Here is an 18,831-nt window from a genome sequence, read left to right as displayed (position 1 = left end):
TATGCAAAGAGTCAATATTTGCAGTGTTGACCCTTCTTTTTCAAGACCTCTGCAATTCGCCTTGGCATGCTGTCAATCAACTTCTGGGCCACAGACTGATTAGCTACCCATTCTTGCCTAATCAATGCTTGGAGTTTGTCAGAATTTGTAGGTTTTTTTTTTTTTTTTTTTTTGTCCACCCGCCTCTAGAGGATTGACCACAAGTTCTCAATGGGATTAAGGTATGGGGAGTTTCCTGGCAATGGATCCAAAATTTCGACATTTTGTTCCCCGAGCCACTTAGTTAACACTTTAGCCTTATGGCAAGATGCTCTGTCATGCTGGAAATGGCATTGCTAGTCACCAAACAGTTTTTGGATGGTTGGGAGAAGTTGCTCTTGGAGGATGTTTTGGTACCATTCTTTATTCATGGCTGTGTTCTTCGGCAAAATTTGTGAGTGAGCCCACTCCCTTGGCTGAGAAGTAACCCCACACATGAATGGTCTCAGGATGCTTTACTGTTGGCATGACACAGGAATGATTGTAGCGCTCACCTTTCCTTCTTCGGACAAGCTGATTTATCAGAGAAAATAACTTTACCCCAGTCCTCAGCTGTCCAATCCCTGTACCTTTTGCTGAATATCAGTCTGTCCCTGATGGTTTTTCCTGGAGTGAAGTGGCTTCTTTGCTGCCTTTCTTGACACCAGGCCATCCTCCAAAAGTATTTGCCTCACTGTGTGTGAAGATGCACTCAAACCTGCCTGCTGCCATTCCTGAGCAAGCTCTGCACTGGTGGTGCCCCGGTCCCTCAGCTGAGTGAACTTTAGGAGATGGTCCTGGCGCTTGCTGGACTTTCTTGGGTGACCTGAAGCCTTCTTCACAACTATTGAACCTCTCTCCTAGAAGTTCTTGATAATCTGATAAATGGTTGATTTAGGTGCAATCTTACTAGCAGCAATATTCTTGCCTGTGAAGCCCTTTTTGTGCAAAGCAATGATTACTGCACGTGTTTCCTTGCAAGTAACAATAGTTAAGAGGAAGAACAATGATTTCATGCTCCACAATCCTTTTAAAGCTTCCAGTCTGCTGTTCTAACTCAATCAGCATGACAGTGATCTCCAGCCTTGTTCTAGTAAACACTCTCACCTGTGTTAATGAGAGAATCACTGACATGTCAGCTGGTCCTTTCGTGGTAGGGCTGAAATGCATTGGAAATGTTGTTTTTGGGATTAAGTTCATTGTCATGGCAAAGAGGGTCGTTCCAATTCATCTGATCACTCTTCATGACATTCTGGAGCATATGCAAATTGCCATCATAAAAACTGAAGCAGCAGAATTTGTGAAAACCAAAACTTGTCGTTCTCAAAACTTCTGGCCATGGCTGTATATAGCGGCTAAGTGAGGGTGGCCTGCTTCTAAACCGGTTCTGGCACATTGGATACGACTGACTATTCATCAGGCTTATTTAGCAGCATTTCGGTCCGCTCCGGCTTCCATCTCGGTGCATTCTACGCGATCTGTTGGGTCAACTTGGACGGCTGCCTGGGGAGTTTTTCTCTGCTCTGCGGCTCCTTGGTCGGCGACTCATACGTTTGTTCGGATCTACCGGTTCGACACTCTTGTGGCTTCTGATGCTCAGTTTGGCCATTCAGTATTGCAGGTGTTGCAGCACTCGCCCTCCCGTCTCGGTGGCTTTGGGACGTCCCCACAGTCTTGACTCCAGTGTCCCCTGTGGATGAAGGAGAAAACAGGAGTTTGCTACTCACCCGTTAAATCTTTCTCTGGTTCCACAGGTGACACTCGACACCTTCCCTGTGCTGCCGTTATGATGTTTTGGTTGTGGTGAGACTGCTGTCTTCTTGCAGTTTGTTACTGTTCTTACTTTGTATTCTGCTTGTTCTAATTTTTCCTCCTTCTCTAGAGGTTCTTCCTCTCCGTCTCCTCTCAGGTCTTTTCTATAATTTAAGAGGGGAGGGGCATAGAGGGGGAAGTGCCAGTCACATTTCTAAATTCTTAAAGTGCCGGCTCCAATCTGCACCCATCTATACTCCAGTGTCCCTGTGGAATCAGAGAAACAGATTTAATGGTGAGTACCAAAATCCTGTTTTTCTGCTGAGGATCATTGCCCCCAATCCTGTCCTTGTCTCTGCAGAGGCAGCACAGATGGCTGCCAGTTGGACAAAAAGGGCAATTCACTTTGAGATTACCGCAAAGTTCGCTGCGCACTACATCCAGCAACATCACGTTACAGAAAAGCACATAGCATTTAACTGAATTATTCACAAGATAATTTAGATGCTAGTAACATCCAAGCTGCTGTTAAAGGATCCCTATACATGATAACAATAAAGCAAGGTTTAGAGAGCCACTTTATGACAAATTGGAGGTGGGTTAAGGTTCTGTATAGAGCGCTGTGCATTAGTGTTCCAGTGGTTGGACTTGGTTCTTCTTATGGTTCCTGGCCTTAATTCGGGTAACAGTGTCTATCAGGAACAGAATGCTAGTACCATTGGTGTACCGTTAGGACGCACATCTACATCCTGCTGCACCAAAGTGTTATCCTTTAATTGCTTGCACAATTTTGAGTGTACTATGTAAAAATCTATTTAATTACCTTTTAAATGTGTATGTTTCTTGGCAGTCATTTTATAATTATGCATAGATATGATTACAAATACTTTATTAACCACTTGACTAATTATTTTTCCAAAAACTGCTTCAAAATTGTCTGTTTCTTTTATGGTTGAATTAGGTCAAGAACATAATTTTAATCTTATCCATCACTTTTTATTTAAAACTATTTATTTTTTTTTTTAAATCCCAGTATACCATAAAGATAGCAATCTTTATGTTATACTGTAGTGATGGCTTTTGACGGCTGTATCATCGATGGTTCAACCATCGTTAGAAGCCATCAATTGTTTAGCAATTGGTGTAAACCAAAACTGACGATATTTCCTAAACGATTGAGGGTTGCCATCGATGGTGCAACATTGATGGCCACCAGCAATGGCAAACCACTTGTTTTCAGTCAGACCATCGATGTTTGCAAACCATCGATGGTCGGTTGCCATCCCTAATCAGAGGCTCTGCGATATATATTAGATCGAAAATAAAAATAAAATATATATATATATATATATATATATATATATATATATATATATATATATAAAAAAATAGCTCCTGCTCTCTCACATATTTGTGTATATACCCCGGAAAGGAGTGGGAGGCGCCGACGGGGTACATAGCAGCAGCCGCGGCTAACAGCCGCTGCTTTTGACTACACAGTGATCTTTCTGATCACTGTGTTCTGGAGCCGCAGCGGGAGGGTCTCCCGCTAGCGGCCCGGTTACATAGTTACTGCCTCTTACTGAAATGACTGCCCGATCACTGCTGGCCACCGTGATCGGGTCACAGCAGCAGCGGCTACATGAGCCGTGGCTGCTGATTCTAGGGGGGTTCCACAGGTGCCGTTCACTGTGGCCAGCAGTGATCAGGACACAAAGGAGGAGGAGGCGGCGCAGTTGTAGAGGAACCAGAAGGTCCCTCTGAGATGGACAGTTGCTGGAAGTTAACTTCCAGCAAGCCGCCCACTGTGTGTTTCTGACTGGTGGTATCAGATGCGACCATGTCAGGGAAAGCCCAGTCTGGTATGGTTGTATCTGATATGACCGTGCCAGGCAAGTGGTTAAGCTGTAGCGATTTGCCATGTTTGCAGACCTAGATTGAGGTAACTTGAGTCTCAAAATCAAGCTCCGTACAAACTTGACTGTTTCTATATTAAATGGAATTATACTAAGAGGTTTTGAAGACTTTCTCTAACTGCTCATCTATACATGGGTTTAACTTCAGTTACACAAGCAATGGAAATAACTGGGAATAAGTGATTTTATTTTTTGTGTAGATTATACTGTTTTCAAATGGTTAGTGGTAAACAAGAGCAACCAAAGATGCTGGGTGCTGCACAATGGTGATTTGCCCTCCTATTTATCGTGAAGGTGCCATCTGTTATTCAGTGTTAAGTTGTGACCCTAAATATGCTCCTTTTTTTTTTTTTTTTTTAAACATTTGACCTTACACCATATGGTAATCATTGATGTATGACAGCCAAAGAAAGGGTGCAATACAGATGTTCAATATGGAGGATCGATGATGAAAGTTCTTTATGGCAAAGATTACAAAATGCCTGCATTTTATTTGCACCTTATGATCCATGCACTGCGCTAAGGCTTTACAAGAGAAGACCTGAAACATTTTTTAATAAATTCCATTAAACTTTCATGTTCAAATAATGTAAAGTTGCTTTCTTGTTCAGGGTCCATAGGGTTCCACATGGAGACAATGGGGTGTAGGTGAGACCTTGGAGGACCGGACACCAACAGCAAAGCTTTTCAAACCCAGGATGCTCCAGTCCTTCCCCCTATGCCCCGCCCACAGCCTGAGGGCAACTCAGTTTCGTTGGTGTCCTGCAGGAGCTGGGCCACCATTTTTAACAGCTGCTCCTACTCTGGAGTCTTGTAAGTTCTGATCAGCGAGCTTAGCCCAGAGGACCTCATTCAGGATGGTATTTGCACAAATTGTTACACAGACTCAGGCCCCTCAGCCCCGTTGTCTCCTCCTCAGGACCACCCTGTGCTGCCTTTTCTCAGGTACTGACAAAGATTGCATACCATTTAGCAGTCCCAGTGGTAGCCCCCCCCACCCTGTGGGATGGCCACAGCAGGTACTCCCTGCAAATCCTTTGCCTCCCCCATGGGTACAGTCTACCTTCGTACAGAGTTTTGCTAATACCTGTACAGTTTTTCAGCAAAAGCTGCAAAAAGAAAAGCCTTTACCTACTAAATGTGTTGTATTCTCTTTCCAGTTCACCCAGTTATCTGATTCTGATATATCCTCTGGGGAGGCAGAAGACGCAGACCTGTCTCACTCAGGAGATGAGGAGCCACCCTCCAAATTAAATATACCTGCTCTTGTGAGAGCTGTAAGATCTATTTTACAAATAGAAGAGGAAGAACCTGCTCCAAGAAAAAAATAACCACTTTTTAAACGACAAAAGGTAGTTTTACCAGTGTTCCCTCACTCTGATCAGCTATCTGATCACATAAGTGAAGCATGGAAAAGTTCCTTTTGCCCTCTACCGGCTACGGATTTCACTAAATGGGAACTTTACCCCAGCAGTAGATTCTCATGTAAACGTCTGGTTAAGAATGCCACCTTACCTATCCATACTGCAACCTCCTTGATGGAGACTACAGATATAGAAACTTGTCACAAATCCATATACTCTCTTTCAGGAGCTATTACTCGTCCTGCTAGGGCTATGGCCTGGGTGGCAAAAGCCATTGAGAGTTGGGCAGAGGCCCTAGAAGAGACATTTCCCCCTGATGCTTCAAAGGAACAACTACCCTACATATCTCACATTAGAGATGCAGCCTCCTACTTGGGAGAAGCAGCAATGGATATGGCTCTCCTGACCTCCAGGATATCTGCCACTGTGGTAGTGGCCCGCCATATTGTTTGGCTCCGTTCCTGAAAAGCACACTCTGGTTCAAAAAGAGCTTTGGAGTCTCTTCCTTATTCTGAAGATATCCTATTTGGTCCAAAATTTTGTAAAATTGTGACTACTTTGGCAGCTTCCAAGACTGTTCCTGCCCTCTACTTGTAATACAAAGCCTCGGACGTCATCTTTTTCGATGCTTTCGCCCTCAAGGAAAAGCTATTGGGTCAGTCCTTTCCACGGCAGCAGGCATCAGCCAAGGCCTCCACAAGCCTGGGCTACTAGACTTCCACCTGCCATGTCTGAGGACAAGCCTACAGCCTGACGGAATGGGCCTTTCCCTGGGGGCTCCGAGGGTGGGAGGCCGACTTCTTCAATTCGCCAAGTTTTGGCATCCGACGCCTGGGTAAGAGAAGTGGTCTCTCACGGATATGCTCTAGCCTTCCTAAAGCGACCCCCAGCAGTTCTTTTACACAAGACCTCCATCAGACCCAAGCAAGGCCCTGCTGTTCGAAAAAGCCATTTAGTCCTTACTGAATTCAGCAGTAATAATTCTGGTCCCCTCCTCACAATGAGGCAAGGGATGCTATTCTACCCTTTTCCTAGTTCAGGAGCCCAACGGGGCTCCTCTGCCTATCCTCAACCTCAAATCTCTGGACAAGTTTATTAGGGTGTCCAGGTTTTGTATTGAAACCATTTGCTGTATTATCCTGGCTATGGAGCCTGGGGATTTTATGGACATTCAGGATGCTTACCTACATGTACCTATAGAGCCTTCTCGTCAACAATATCTCCGGTTTGCTATCCTACAACAACATTACCAATATCAGGCCCTACCGTTTGGCCTCTCAACGGCCCCTCAGGTCTTTACCAAAATCATGGCAGTTATGGTGGCCTCCCTTCGTCGTCAAGGGATCAGATTGCTCCCGTACATAGACGAACTCTTGCTGTTGGCTAGCTCCCCAGAGATTCTTCACCGCCATCTGCAGGTAACCATTGCCTTCCTACATACTCACAGATGGCTGATCAAGTGGGAAAAAAAATCCTGACACCTTCTCAAAGAATGGTACATTTAGGAGCCCTCTTGGACAAGATCTCCTTAATACAACACAGTGCGCAGACTGCTCCGCAGTCAGAGTGTAAATTTACGCTGCAATGCAGACATTGGGATAAATGGTGTCCACCTTCGACATGGTGGAGTTCGCTCAGTTTCACTCCAGGTCCCTACAACACCTGATCCTCTTCTGGTGGATCGGGCTACCCCATCTACTTCGGTCCAAGACGTTGGCTATACATTTAGACACGGGTTGCCCCTTTTGGATCCCGGACTGGGCTCTCCTCACCACAGACGCAAGCCTCAGAGTGGGGAGCAGTGACCAGCCAGCACTCCTCCAGGGCCGCTGGACCCCAGTCGAAGCAAGAGTTACCAGTGAATGTCTTGGAACTTTGAGCCATCTACAGAGCTCACTGTGGCTCAGGATATTCTTCAGGGCAAGCCAGTAAAAGTACAGTTCGACAACGCCACGGTAGTGGCGTACCTCAATCACCAAGGAGGCACTCATTCTGGCAGCAATGGCAGAAGTGTCCCACATTCTCACATGTTCCGAACGCTATCTCCGCGGTATTCATCCCGGGAGTTCTCAATTGGGAAGCAGATTTCCTCAGCCATCACGACGTGCATGCAGGAGAGTGGTCTCTACATCCAGAAGTCTATCAGCTCCTGGTGGACAAATGGAGTCTGCCGGATGTGGATATCATGGCCTCAAGACACGACAAACTTTCAGTATATGGAACCAGGACAAGGGACCCCGACCGAAGCCTTCGTGGAAGCTTTCGGTGAAATGGACCTTCCATTTGGCATACATCTTTTCCCCCAATATCCCTGCTTCCTCGAGTTCTTCAGAAGTTCAAGCAGAAAGGGGGCACAGCCTCCGCCTAGCAACCCTGAAAGCAAGACTTGATCCTCTACCAGATTTTCACACCTTCCTCCAAGGTGTTCTGCGTATACAACCTGCATATGGTCCCTCCTGTGGCTCCATTGGATTTGGCAGTGGTGCTTAAAGCACTTCAAGAACCTCCATTTGAACCCCTGGAATCATTGGATGTCAAGTGGCTCACTGCGAAGACTGACGCTCCTGGCTTCTATGGGTTTCTTTTCTTGGTCACTTGTTTCCTTCTCTGTGTGATTCTTCAGTGTACCAGTCTTCCTTCTCTCCCCTCCTCTCCTTCTCCTGCCTTGGGCTTGTTCACAAGACTCTGTTGCCCTCAGGCGGTGGGCGGGGTATAGGGTAAAGGACCAAAGTATCCTGGGATTGAAAAGCTTTGCTGTTGGTGTCCGGTCCTCCACCTACAACCCATTGTCTCCCTGTGGACCCTATGGACTTCCAAGAAAGAGTTAAAGGCAAGTTTTACCATAACTCTTTTTTTTTTTTTTTTTTTAATTTTATAACCTGTATATTGCTTTGTTTTTCTTTTTCCATTTCTGATATTTTGTAGCACTGAACAGAATTCTGAATGATGTGCTGCATGCTCATCTCCGCACGTTGGCCATATACGGTACTGCAATAGTTTTCCTGTGCATCTCGATGGGGTGTGAGGGCAAAGTTGGCATGTGGATGGACACGATGTGCCATTCCGGAACGGCACTTTGCGTTCCCAACTCTGAATTGAATTGCCCCCCATTGTGAGCATATGAATATTACTGTGTTCCAAACGAGTTTAATAGAATAGTTGCACTACAGGGTGTGTATAAATCATGCATAAATTTGCAGTGGTAGCACTTTTAGTTGGAATCTTGAGTCCATTTGTGGTACAACATCGTGTCAAGTTCTTAATCTGTCTTCCTTGCCCATGTGATGTTTGATCCACAAGTACACTTTACTATTAACTTTGGGGGCGTAAAACAGGCATTCTTCGAAGAACATTTCTGAAAGGGATTCAAGCCAAAAAGGATTATTTCCTGCCCCAGGATTTGAAGTTTAGAATATAACAGTGCTGTTTTCAAGTACAGTCACTTCAGAAATGAGCTTGGCAGACACCATGAATATATCCCCTATGCTGAAAATACCAAAGGCGTTTTCCTTGGACTAGCTATGGCAGTCGGAGCACAAAGTGCTCACTGTTGAAAGAGGAGATACTGCTGAAAGTCTGCACCACGGCTGAGAACAGACACCTCTTTATATCCCCCTTTATGCTGGTATTTTTAACTCCTTTCTCCTCTGAACCAGTAATGAACTCTTTCAGGTCTGCAGTGTCCAATCAAGCTCTGCTTTTCTGATACTTTTCTCTAGTATGTAAAGATTAGACTATTGAGGATGAACTGCATTGTAAATCCTTTCCACTTGCAATTTTTATAATTCAAGTAGGGGATGACCTGGTGAAACTTATGGTGCATACACACGGTCAGATAAACTCGACGATTTAAACGATGACTATCTTATCGTTCAAATGGTCAAGTTTATGGCCCCCTCAAACGACCAAACAATTGTCGATGCGCAGGCACGAATGGTCGATATCGACCATGTTTACCTGTTTAATATAGGGAGGATCGCTGGTCGTTATAGTAATTGGGGGGTTGCTGGATGTTCGATCCAGCACATGCAGGATGATCAGATAACGATAGTTATCGTTATCTGACCGTCAAGCAGTCTGACCGTGTGTACCGTCCATTATGGTTAGATTGGCCAAACTGAGACTGAATAATGTTGAAGCAATAGCTAGTTACCCATTTTGTTTGTTCAACAAGAAATGTTGCTGCACAAACCATCCTCGGTATGGTGGCTCTGAATTTTTAGAGTTAGATGTAATTTCATTTAAAAAGTAAAATACTGAAGTTAATGCTTGTTTTTGCCTTTGCAAAACTGTATAATTAGCAAAATGAAAGCATGATAGCCTGTTTATATTTTGAACAAATCTTTCAGCTTGCAGCTGGTGTCATTGTTCCACTTATTTGTTTTTTTTTTCTATGAATAAAGGTACTACTAATGCCCAACGTCCTGTGGCCAGGCTGGTGCAATGGACTGGTCTGGTGGCACAAGATACAGTAAAGAGTGGTAAAATATACTAGCAATGACTGTGGAGAACATCCTGTTGCCAGAAGGACTAAAAGTGCCTTTACTTAGTATTGAGGGCCTGATTCAGAGCCGGACGCTCTGACCAGAGCGCTCGCTCTGAATCAGGGCCCTCCTACCTAAAATTGGAGCGGCCTCCTGGCCGCTCGCATAGCTGTGGGTGACCACCCACAGCTTATGCGAGTGGCCAAAATGATGGTCGCAATGGTCAAGACCATCGCGACCATCGAGCTTGTGACGAGACCCTGCGGTAGGGTCTCGCTGCCGCAAGCCCAGGAGTGCTTTTGGCTCTGTTAGAGCCAAAAGCACTCCCACTGACATCACTAGTGATGTCAGTGGGGCCGGCCCCATACGGTAGGCGTTCCCATGGGAACGCCTCCGTCTGGGCAGCAACGCCCCCGGCACGCCCACCAAAGGGGGCGTGCTGTCACTCACCATCGACAGCGTGCCCCATTTGGTGCGAGACCCATAGCGACGGCTGGCCGTAGCTATGCGGGTCTCGCGTATGCGCACGACAGAGCTCCCTCCGTTGTGCACATGCGCACTAGGGCACCATCGACTCGCTTGTGAGCTCTTGGCGCTCGCGAGCGGCTCTGAATCAGGCCCTGAGTTCAACCATAAAAGCCCCCCACTGGTATTGTAGTTAGAAGCATTTGTACTGTCCTGCATCATGGTAGCTGGTATGCATCTTGCTGGCTTGTAAGCCACATCCATAAGTCTTTATATTGTCCTCGTTGATAGCAGACAAGATATCATTAGGCCAGAGATTCCCAATCACGGTCCTCAAGGCTCTCCATCAGTTTAAGTTTTAAGCTGCATACACACACAATGATTTTTGTAAAAATCGTTCACTTTCTGAGGCAAACGTTGAACGATTTTCGTTCATGCGCGTTCACGTTTGTAGTTCAGTCAGACTTGTCAACTCAACGATTTTCAGTAAGGGAATATGCAAAAATCGTTTGTAGCTCTAAAAAATCGTTCATTACATTTAAATGAACATAGTAACTGAACAACTTTAGTAAACGATTTTAGTTCATTTTTTCAAGGGAGAAAATCGTTTACCAAAATCGTTCATTAACTAAATCGTTTGTGTGTGTGTATGCAGCTTAAGAGATATCCATGGTTGAGCACAGGTGATTTAATTGGTACCAAAGTCAATTTGATATAACCACCTGTGCTTAACCATGGATATCTCTAAAACCTGAACTGTTGGGGAGCCTTGAGGACCGTGTTTGGGAACCTCTGCATTAGGTAGTTTTTCGAAACATACCTTCTGATTGCTAATTTCTTGGTTTATACTTCTCAAGCAACAAATATATTGCTTTATCTATAGATATTTTTTTTTCTTTTATTTAGAAAGCTCCTTTTATACTATCACTACTTTAAAACGGAATACAGATTGTATCCATAAACTGTGCTGATCTGCTTTGATATTCAGCAATAAAAATGAGTTGATCTCCCAGGGTAACAAAGACCTTGATCAAAAATACAGAAATCCAACAGCTGTCTGTAATCAATTAGCTGCGAAAAGTGCCCGTTGGAGAATAGTTTTTGCCGTTTTGGACTTTTCGCCTGTTTTCAACTCATCTCCATATTCAATTGCAGGAGTTTTCGCCTAAGCAGAAAAAAACAATAGAAGTATTCTCCATGTATAGGCAGGCGACTTGGAAGTGCAAAAACTCTATTTTGGGGTGCAAATGTGGGGATTTGGTCCAGAACCCTTTGGACACCCCCACCAATGACTAATCAGTCCAAAAAACTTTTAAAAAGTTTTGAGAAACCTCACAATCACCTGTCCCAACCATATAGCCCCCCAAAATACCAGGCCCCCCACTCATTACCCATTTTCAAACACTTCATTTTCTCCCCGAAAATTAAAAAAGTATTTGAAAATGGATAAGTGGGGGCCTGGTACTTTGGGGGGCTATATGGATGGGACAGGTGTTTTTGGGATTGCACGAGGCTGCTGCAGGTGTATTTTTCAGATTTTTTCTTAATATTTAGAGACCTTAGAATATGCGAGTACCCATTTTTATGTACCCCAAATTTGACCTCGCTACTTTTTCCAAAAAGAAATTGCATTCTATCATTTCAGCACTTATGCATATAACAGCCAATTCTGACACTTAACAAACACAAAACACTTTTATTTAGGGCTACAGGTATTGGGACAATTCTATAGTGATTTCTAATGTCAGTGCAGCTTTTTCTGGGATACAGATGGATTTCCCCAAAATCTAAAGGACTTTTCGCCAGTTTTGCTTTTTGCCGATTTTGCCTTTTTGCGTCTTTTGGAATTTAATACGGCGATAAGCGGGAGCGCGCAGGGAAATAGTATCTCCTAAAAACAGGTGAAGGCGGCGAAAACATTGCGGCTTGGCTTTTCGCGGCTAATTGAATTCGGCCCAATGCTTTTAAGTAATTGGTGAAGATTATATACGAACCAGTAACAAGAAGTAGAGCACGCAATCTTCCCCTCTTTATTGTTTATACAAACTGAGGGATGACTGGTTATGAAAGAGACATAATAAATTATCACCCATGATTTTTTCTTACTAAGAGCCACCTGTCATGTTTTCAGCATAAGGAAGAAGATATACATAGTAAGTGTAAGTGTAATTTCTCATTGCTTTGCAGAAGTCACAATGTCCTGAAAAGAGTCCTCTGGTGGCTCTTTACCTAGGAAACAGTGCGGATAGCTACTGCGTGATTTATGCTCACAGGTGTCGTCATCCTCTGTCATTTGCCCTGCCTTGTGAGCACAGAGGAGATGGAGGAGGAAGCTAGCTGCAGTCTCGCAGCCAACGTGTCTAGCATTTACATATAATATTGTGAAGAGATAATACTTGCCGAAGCTCAGACCTAGAACAGACTAGCAGTGTGATTGCATGTGCATTCAGTGTGCTGTTTCTTTTGTTTATGATCACCCCGTGTAGAAGACTGTGCATTTATTTATTTTTACATGTTTGCATAGTGCAATAGGCTCTTGCACAAACACAATCATGGCTGGTTCTATTTACACACATCTTGCTGCTTTGATTCACTGCAAAACTGGCCCCTCTACCCCATGTACTTTGCAAATGAATCCTACCTCCTGAAATGAATTTTTCTGTATGCATGCTTTGTTCACATGTTATAACTGCATTTTTAATGTGGTTTCATGCTTAGCTGTTTTTACCTCTAGTGCTACTGGTAGCATTTAGGATAGACCATGCTGTGTTCTAAAATTTTAAATGCTGACCATAAATTCTATTTTAATGTGCTCTTTTTAACATGTGCATATTCATAGTCTGTTATTCCAAACTATATTTTATTTAACGTCGTTCTCTGTACCTCGGTTTCTGTGGCTCTGGGTGTGTTACACTGGTAGGTGCACCGCTATCCCAGATATAAAGTATTGTCACTGCCTGATGTGCTCCATTATATAAGGTGCTTCTGGGTGTACTGGTCATTAATGTGTAACTTTTCAGTGTCTGTTTTGAGACAACAGTACAAAATCCCGAAAAAAAATACCTTTTGAGTGTCTTGACTGAATATAGAAAAGCAAAATAATTAGAGTATTCCCATATTTTAAAATAAAAATTATAATTATTTATATTTTCTTTTAGGTAACTAATCTTAAGGCGGGTATCCACTACCCGACAGTGTAAAGACTGAACGATAACTATATCGTTCAGTCGTTCACTACACTGCAGGGTGCCCACACTGAACGATATGTCGTTCAGTGCAGGCACAATCAATCATCTGCAAATATGCTGACCCTGACGATATAATCAGGTTGACCAGCATGTTTGCACGATGATAGATGTCTAAAAGACCAAATTTTCTAACTATTTTCACACTATTATCGAGCGATATCGTTATCGTTCAATCGCTCATTTTAATCGTCTAGTGGATAGGCACCTTTAGTCAAGTTGTTCTAATTTACTTACAGATAATTGAGAATTCTGTCTCTTTGCCTTGGAGTAGCAGGAAAAGATTGAGGTGGAAAGGTTTCGTGGACGATACGTTGTATAAAAAATATTTTTTTTTAATAGATCCAATGGCGCTAGTCACATGTAAGTAAGTTATTTAAGAATAGTTATGTGTCGCCAATCAGCCGAACACCGATATCAGTCTTCAGCAATATCCGAGAGGTGCTGCTTTCTTCTCAAGTAGGGTGATTTAATTCAGCTTGAATTGAATAGCGCCGGGAGGGAACTCCCGGAGCTATTCAATACAGCGAGATGTTGACTCCGACAGGAAGTAAAGTCGCAGAATGTAGGTTCTTGCGACTTAACCTGGGTGTTGCGAGACCCTGTATTTTCCAACTAAAGTGCCAGCCGTGAGGCTGTTAGCGCCCCGCTAAGCCGGAAAACAGCCTCGTGGTCGGCACTTTAGTCTGATTTCTCCTTTTGCCCTCAGGAAGGTACAACAGCGGTGTTTATCCAGATATCAGTGGCCACTGTGTGTGATCGCACTGGAGAGTTCCATTCAGAGCCGGTGTTAGAGTGTAAAGGGAAGTGGGTTGCAGTGTAGATAAGACCGACAAGTCCTAACTCGTTTCCCCACACTTCGTGTGGGTTCGTCAGAGGATTGTCGGAAGTAACAGAAGCTGGTTTAAATAGTAGTTCATAAATTAGATATTTGATAGCGGAGTTGTGTTTAATCCTGAATTAGGTGAAACGAAGACACTCAAAACAGTCATAACAATACTATTCTAATCTAAGTATATACAGGTGTCGCATACATCTTCCTTGCGCTTTAAGCAGCCTTTCTAGTCGAACCGTACAGTGACTAGCGCTGAGCTTTTTTTTTACCTTCAAATGCATCTTATTCGCAAAGCTGTGCGAATAGGACACACAAGCATACCTGTATGTGAAATGCTACATTAGTGTCACAGCCTCTGTGTCGTACACAGAATATAGGCATGCCGCATATCAGTTTAATCAGAAGCTGCTTGTGCGTGATCATTTTTATTTTTGGAGGATTTTAAACATGTTGTTTTTTTTTCCTTTTTATTTGGCTTGTGTGAATAAATGTTTTTTTTTTTATTTATTTATTTTTTTAAGAAACCAGACTCCATCTATTTTGTGCCATTACACAAATGTAGGTCAGCACAATTCTTCTTTCTGTCTAACCTAGAGGTTCCCAAACGCGGTCCTCAAGGCTCCCCAACAGTTCAGGTTTTAGAGAGATCCATGGTTGAGCACAGGTGACTTAATTAAGGCACACATCCACTAAGTGATTTTATTGAGCGATTGAACGATAACTAAATCGTTCATTAATCGTTTAAGACCTTTTTTTGCACGATTTGCAAACTATTTTTAAACGACCGGCGATGCGTGCTCCCGCTGGTCGTTTAGACATCTATCATCATGCAAACTTGCTGTACAACTGACAATATAGTCAGGTTCAACATGTTTCCAGATGATTGATTGTGCCTACACTGAATGACTGTATGTGATGTGCCTTCACTGAACGAGCAAACGACTGCACGATTACAATGTCGTAATCGTGCAGTCTTTTGCCTGTCGTTTAGTCAATGTGTGTCTTTAGTGCCTCGGCCATTTTGATTTAATTGCCAGTGCTCAACCATTCAATTGTTGCCTGCGCCGGCATTTCAACGGTGTGAGCTAAAATGTGCGGAAAGTGACCCGTTTTCGTGATCACGCCCAGCACTCCTGTCACTTTAGACGGCAGATTGGGTGCGAGAAAACAATTGAATTCCGCCCAGAGTCCTATATTGTACTAGAGATGTATGGGTTGCCTTTAACACAGAAAGGGTAGTGTACAAGTGGAATAGCCTCCCATCATAGGTGGTACAGGCTAAGACAGTAGAGCAATTTAAACATGCGTGGGATAGACATAAGGATTCCCTTCAGCAGTAAGGATCAATAAGGGTTGAGGTAACAATATGTTTAAAAATGGGGGGTAGACTAGATGGGCCCAAGAGGTTCTTACCTGCCGTCAAATTCTGTTTTTCTAACCCCCCCCCCCCCTTCCTTTTGTGGTTCAAAGCAAACTGTTATATTTATAAATACACTACATCCTCTTTATAACACCACCCTCACTTCAATATAATTTTTCTGTAGAATTGTGCATTAAAATGTATTTAATTATTTAACCCACTTTGTAACACCACCTAGAGATTTAATGTCAGTTTTGCAATATGTTTTAAGCTGACAGAGCACTGACATGTACTGTGACCTTTTCATTGCATTTGCTTACTGCATTTTGCTGTTTCAAAAGTCTAAAAGTTTACTTCCTTTCAGTGATTGGTGAGCTGTTCAGTCAGTCTGAGCAATGAGCCAATGGATCTTTCCAATCAGGTCACTAAAGGGGCCTATCCATTACACGACTTTTTGCACGATTCGACCAAATCCAGGAGGTTTTGGTCGCATCATACAGAAAGTCGTGTAATGGATAGCCGACAAGGACCAGCAATGCGCGTGCACGCTGTGTCCTTGCCGGCCCCGACTATCTACTGAACTTGTCCGACAACCTGACGACGATCATCCGGTTCGGCATGTTTCAGAGATAGGTCGGGCTCCTGCACTGAATGACGTTCAGTGAGCGCCGATCAGTGCGGGCACCGCACCTCGGCGACTTGAAGGTCTGAATGCTAGTCGTTCAGTCTTTCAGGGTCGCCTAGTGGATAGGCCCCTTTACATGGGTGGTCACACAGCCATAGATCCGGCCAGTTTTTTTTTCTCTGGCTGTTAATTGGATCTGCTTGTGTTTACAAAGCTTAACGTAGTCTGCTGCCTATGTACGTTATTAAAATGGCAAGAGGGATAGCTGCAGCATTTTTCTTTCAGAAATATGAAAGGGGTGTCTTTCCGTTTCTATTAATGTAATTCAATTGTCATTACTTTGGGCGCCTGTCCGAGCAATTGTTGCTCTGATCGGGCATCTATTACTTTGACTCGTCCAAAAGCATCGGGTTTAGCCATGCACAGAGGCTAAAACCGCCTAAAGTCCATGTTAGGGTGCCCAAACAGTATTGTAAACCATTGAATTGCCCCCTCTGTTTCTCATGCAAGGCGATTAGATTTTAGCACAGCTCTTATGTAATGGTTGTCCGACAAACAATTCAATTGTTGCTCCGTTTGTGCGCGAATTGCTGCAGGACCACACGTTTCTGCTCGTAGCCTCCTGAGGTGGTGAGCAGAAATGTGCAAAAAGTACATGATTTGGGTGCGCTAACCAGGATTTTAGACTGTTTTAGCCATTTTACCTGGCTAAACCTGGTCTAATTGAAAGTGGCGAGCAAAGTAAAAAATTCAATATCGCCATTCAGTTTAGATGGGATATAAGGTGTGTTTGGGCTCGCACAAACAATTACTGTCCCCGTCAAGTCTCATTGTATATATGGATTTCGGCTATACATGTGCTTTTCATCAGTACATGTGCAAAACTGATGTAGATTATGCGTTTTGGATGCATGTTATATACGTACTATTAAGTAGTATAATATACGAATGTTTTGAGAGATATTGTGTTTTTTTTTTTTTTACTTTAATGTTCGTTTATTTTATTTTTGCATCATGCTATGAATCTTTGTTACCAGTTATATAAAAATTATAGTTTGTATTGCACAAATCTAAAGATTTTGTTTCCCACAGGGCAGCCATGTTTTGTACTTCTGTTTGTTTGGTGATTAGGCTTAACGGGCCGGATCACTTCTCACATGAGTCAAGGTGGATACTGGATGCCTATATTTTGGTTTGGCTAAATAATCTGTTCCCTTGGCCATGTGTTGACGGATTGTTAAAAAATTATCAAAATGGTGAACTTCGTTTTTGCTTAGCCATCTTTTGTACACATGGTCCATTTATATTGCTGAAATTAACATACTAATAATGACCACACTTGCTGTAATAGCAGACCCTATGGTGGGGGAACTCTATGGGGTACCATATGCGGCTTACCATGTTTTTTTTGTTTTCTCTCAAAATACAGTGACCCCTTTGTTTCCTTAACTGAAAATTCTCAGATATTTATCCCAACATAATTGCCATGGGTTTTCCGGCAGAAAGACTTGAAGGTGTATACAGAAACAATATAGATGATGTAGTAAGGTAAGTAGTTATATTCATGGTGCTTTTCATGTATTGTTGATGTATGTCTCTCCAGTGATTTTTTTTTTTTTTTTAAATTACAAGGGTGGTTCAATAAGAAGGTAACAAAACTTCTCATTGCGTAAATGTATTAAACTAGTACATATACGTATTATCAGGAGTATGGCTTTGGTACAGATTATTTTTCCACATAGTCCCCATACTTGTCTAAGCATTTGTTCCGTCGTAGAAGAAATCCCTGTCAAGCACCAGAAGCCAGGACGGTTTGCTGAACTTCATAGTTTTTTGCAAATCACTTTCCACCCAAGTGCTTCTTCAAAGATATAATCAGGTCATGGCTGTAGGGAGGATGGTCCAGTCCCTCCCAATGGTAGTGCCATAACAACTCATGCATGCAGTTGACTGAGTGTGCCTTGGCATAATTTAAGGCAGTGCGCCAAACCTGTTTTCGTGACATGTTATCACCATACACCTCGACAAGTTGGCGATGAATTTCATTTGTTGCTGATCCCTTTAGATGCAAAAATCTGAACACGCTATGCATCTCAATTGTTGACCATGTTTCCGCCAGCCCTGCCATCTTACAACTGATATTGGGACAGTATGACTGATGTGAGGCGCAGTCTAATGACCATGAGGGGAAGCAGTGGTCTACATGCTGTGGCCTGGCATGAAATTAGGATGAAATAGAGAACATTACACATGTGAAAGGTCTTGTTTTAGAATGTGTGGTGGGAATACTGACAAGTTTAGAGACTGTAACAACATAAAAGTAAATGGAGAAGAAAAAGAATCTGAGGTATCGCATCTATAACTTATATATATTTCAATGCAACCAGAAACAGTGTTAAGGATTGCTCAAAGTTTAAACCAGGGTCCAAGGATGTAACTAGGGGTGAGTGAGTGGTGCCGCCACACAAAGCTCTGTGGTCGCCACCGTTGCTGCCCCAAGGCCCTTGTTTCTGGCTGGCAGGGTGCCTAGAACACACCGGGCATGCGCCCTGCCGACTGTACAGCCGCTGAGGATGCTCCAAGCAATGCTGCATGATGTCATACGCTTTATGGGGCGGGCACGGAGCCTTGTTACAGCAGGGTCTGTGTGGTCTGGATGATGATGATGATACCACATTGTCCTAAGTAAAACTATTGCCACTGCTTATAAATGATTAATTGTAGGTCAGCCATGTAAATGTGTAATTAGATTTCAAGTGAGATATTA

The 18,831-nt window shown here is 43.3% G+C and overlaps 1 protein-coding gene across 2 annotated transcripts in view; it reads left to right on the top strand.

The window, feature by feature from the left end:
- The window catches only part of PTEN (phosphatase and tensin homolog), an 83,607-nt gene that overhangs the window by 16,653 nt on the left and 48,123 nt on the right, over nucleotides 1–18,831 (top strand). For both annotated transcript variants that reach the window (XM_088444325.1, XM_088444324.1), the window contains exon 2: nucleotides 17,528–17,612. In XM_088444325.1, coding sequence (XP_088300451.1) covers nucleotides 17,528–17,612 — 85 coding nt within the window. The remainder of the gene's footprint in view (nucleotides 1–17,527; nucleotides 17,613–18,831) is intronic.

Source organism: Taudactylus pleione, unplaced genomic scaffold (assembly GCF_031769625.1).
Source record: "Taudactylus pleione unplaced genomic scaffold, aTauple2 ptg000354l, whole genome shotgun sequence".
NCBI lineage: Eukaryota > Metazoa > Chordata > Amphibia > Anura > Myobatrachidae > Taudactylus > Taudactylus pleione.
Note: the sequence above shows the minus strand (reverse complement) of the source record. Positions and strands in the feature narration are given on the sequence as shown.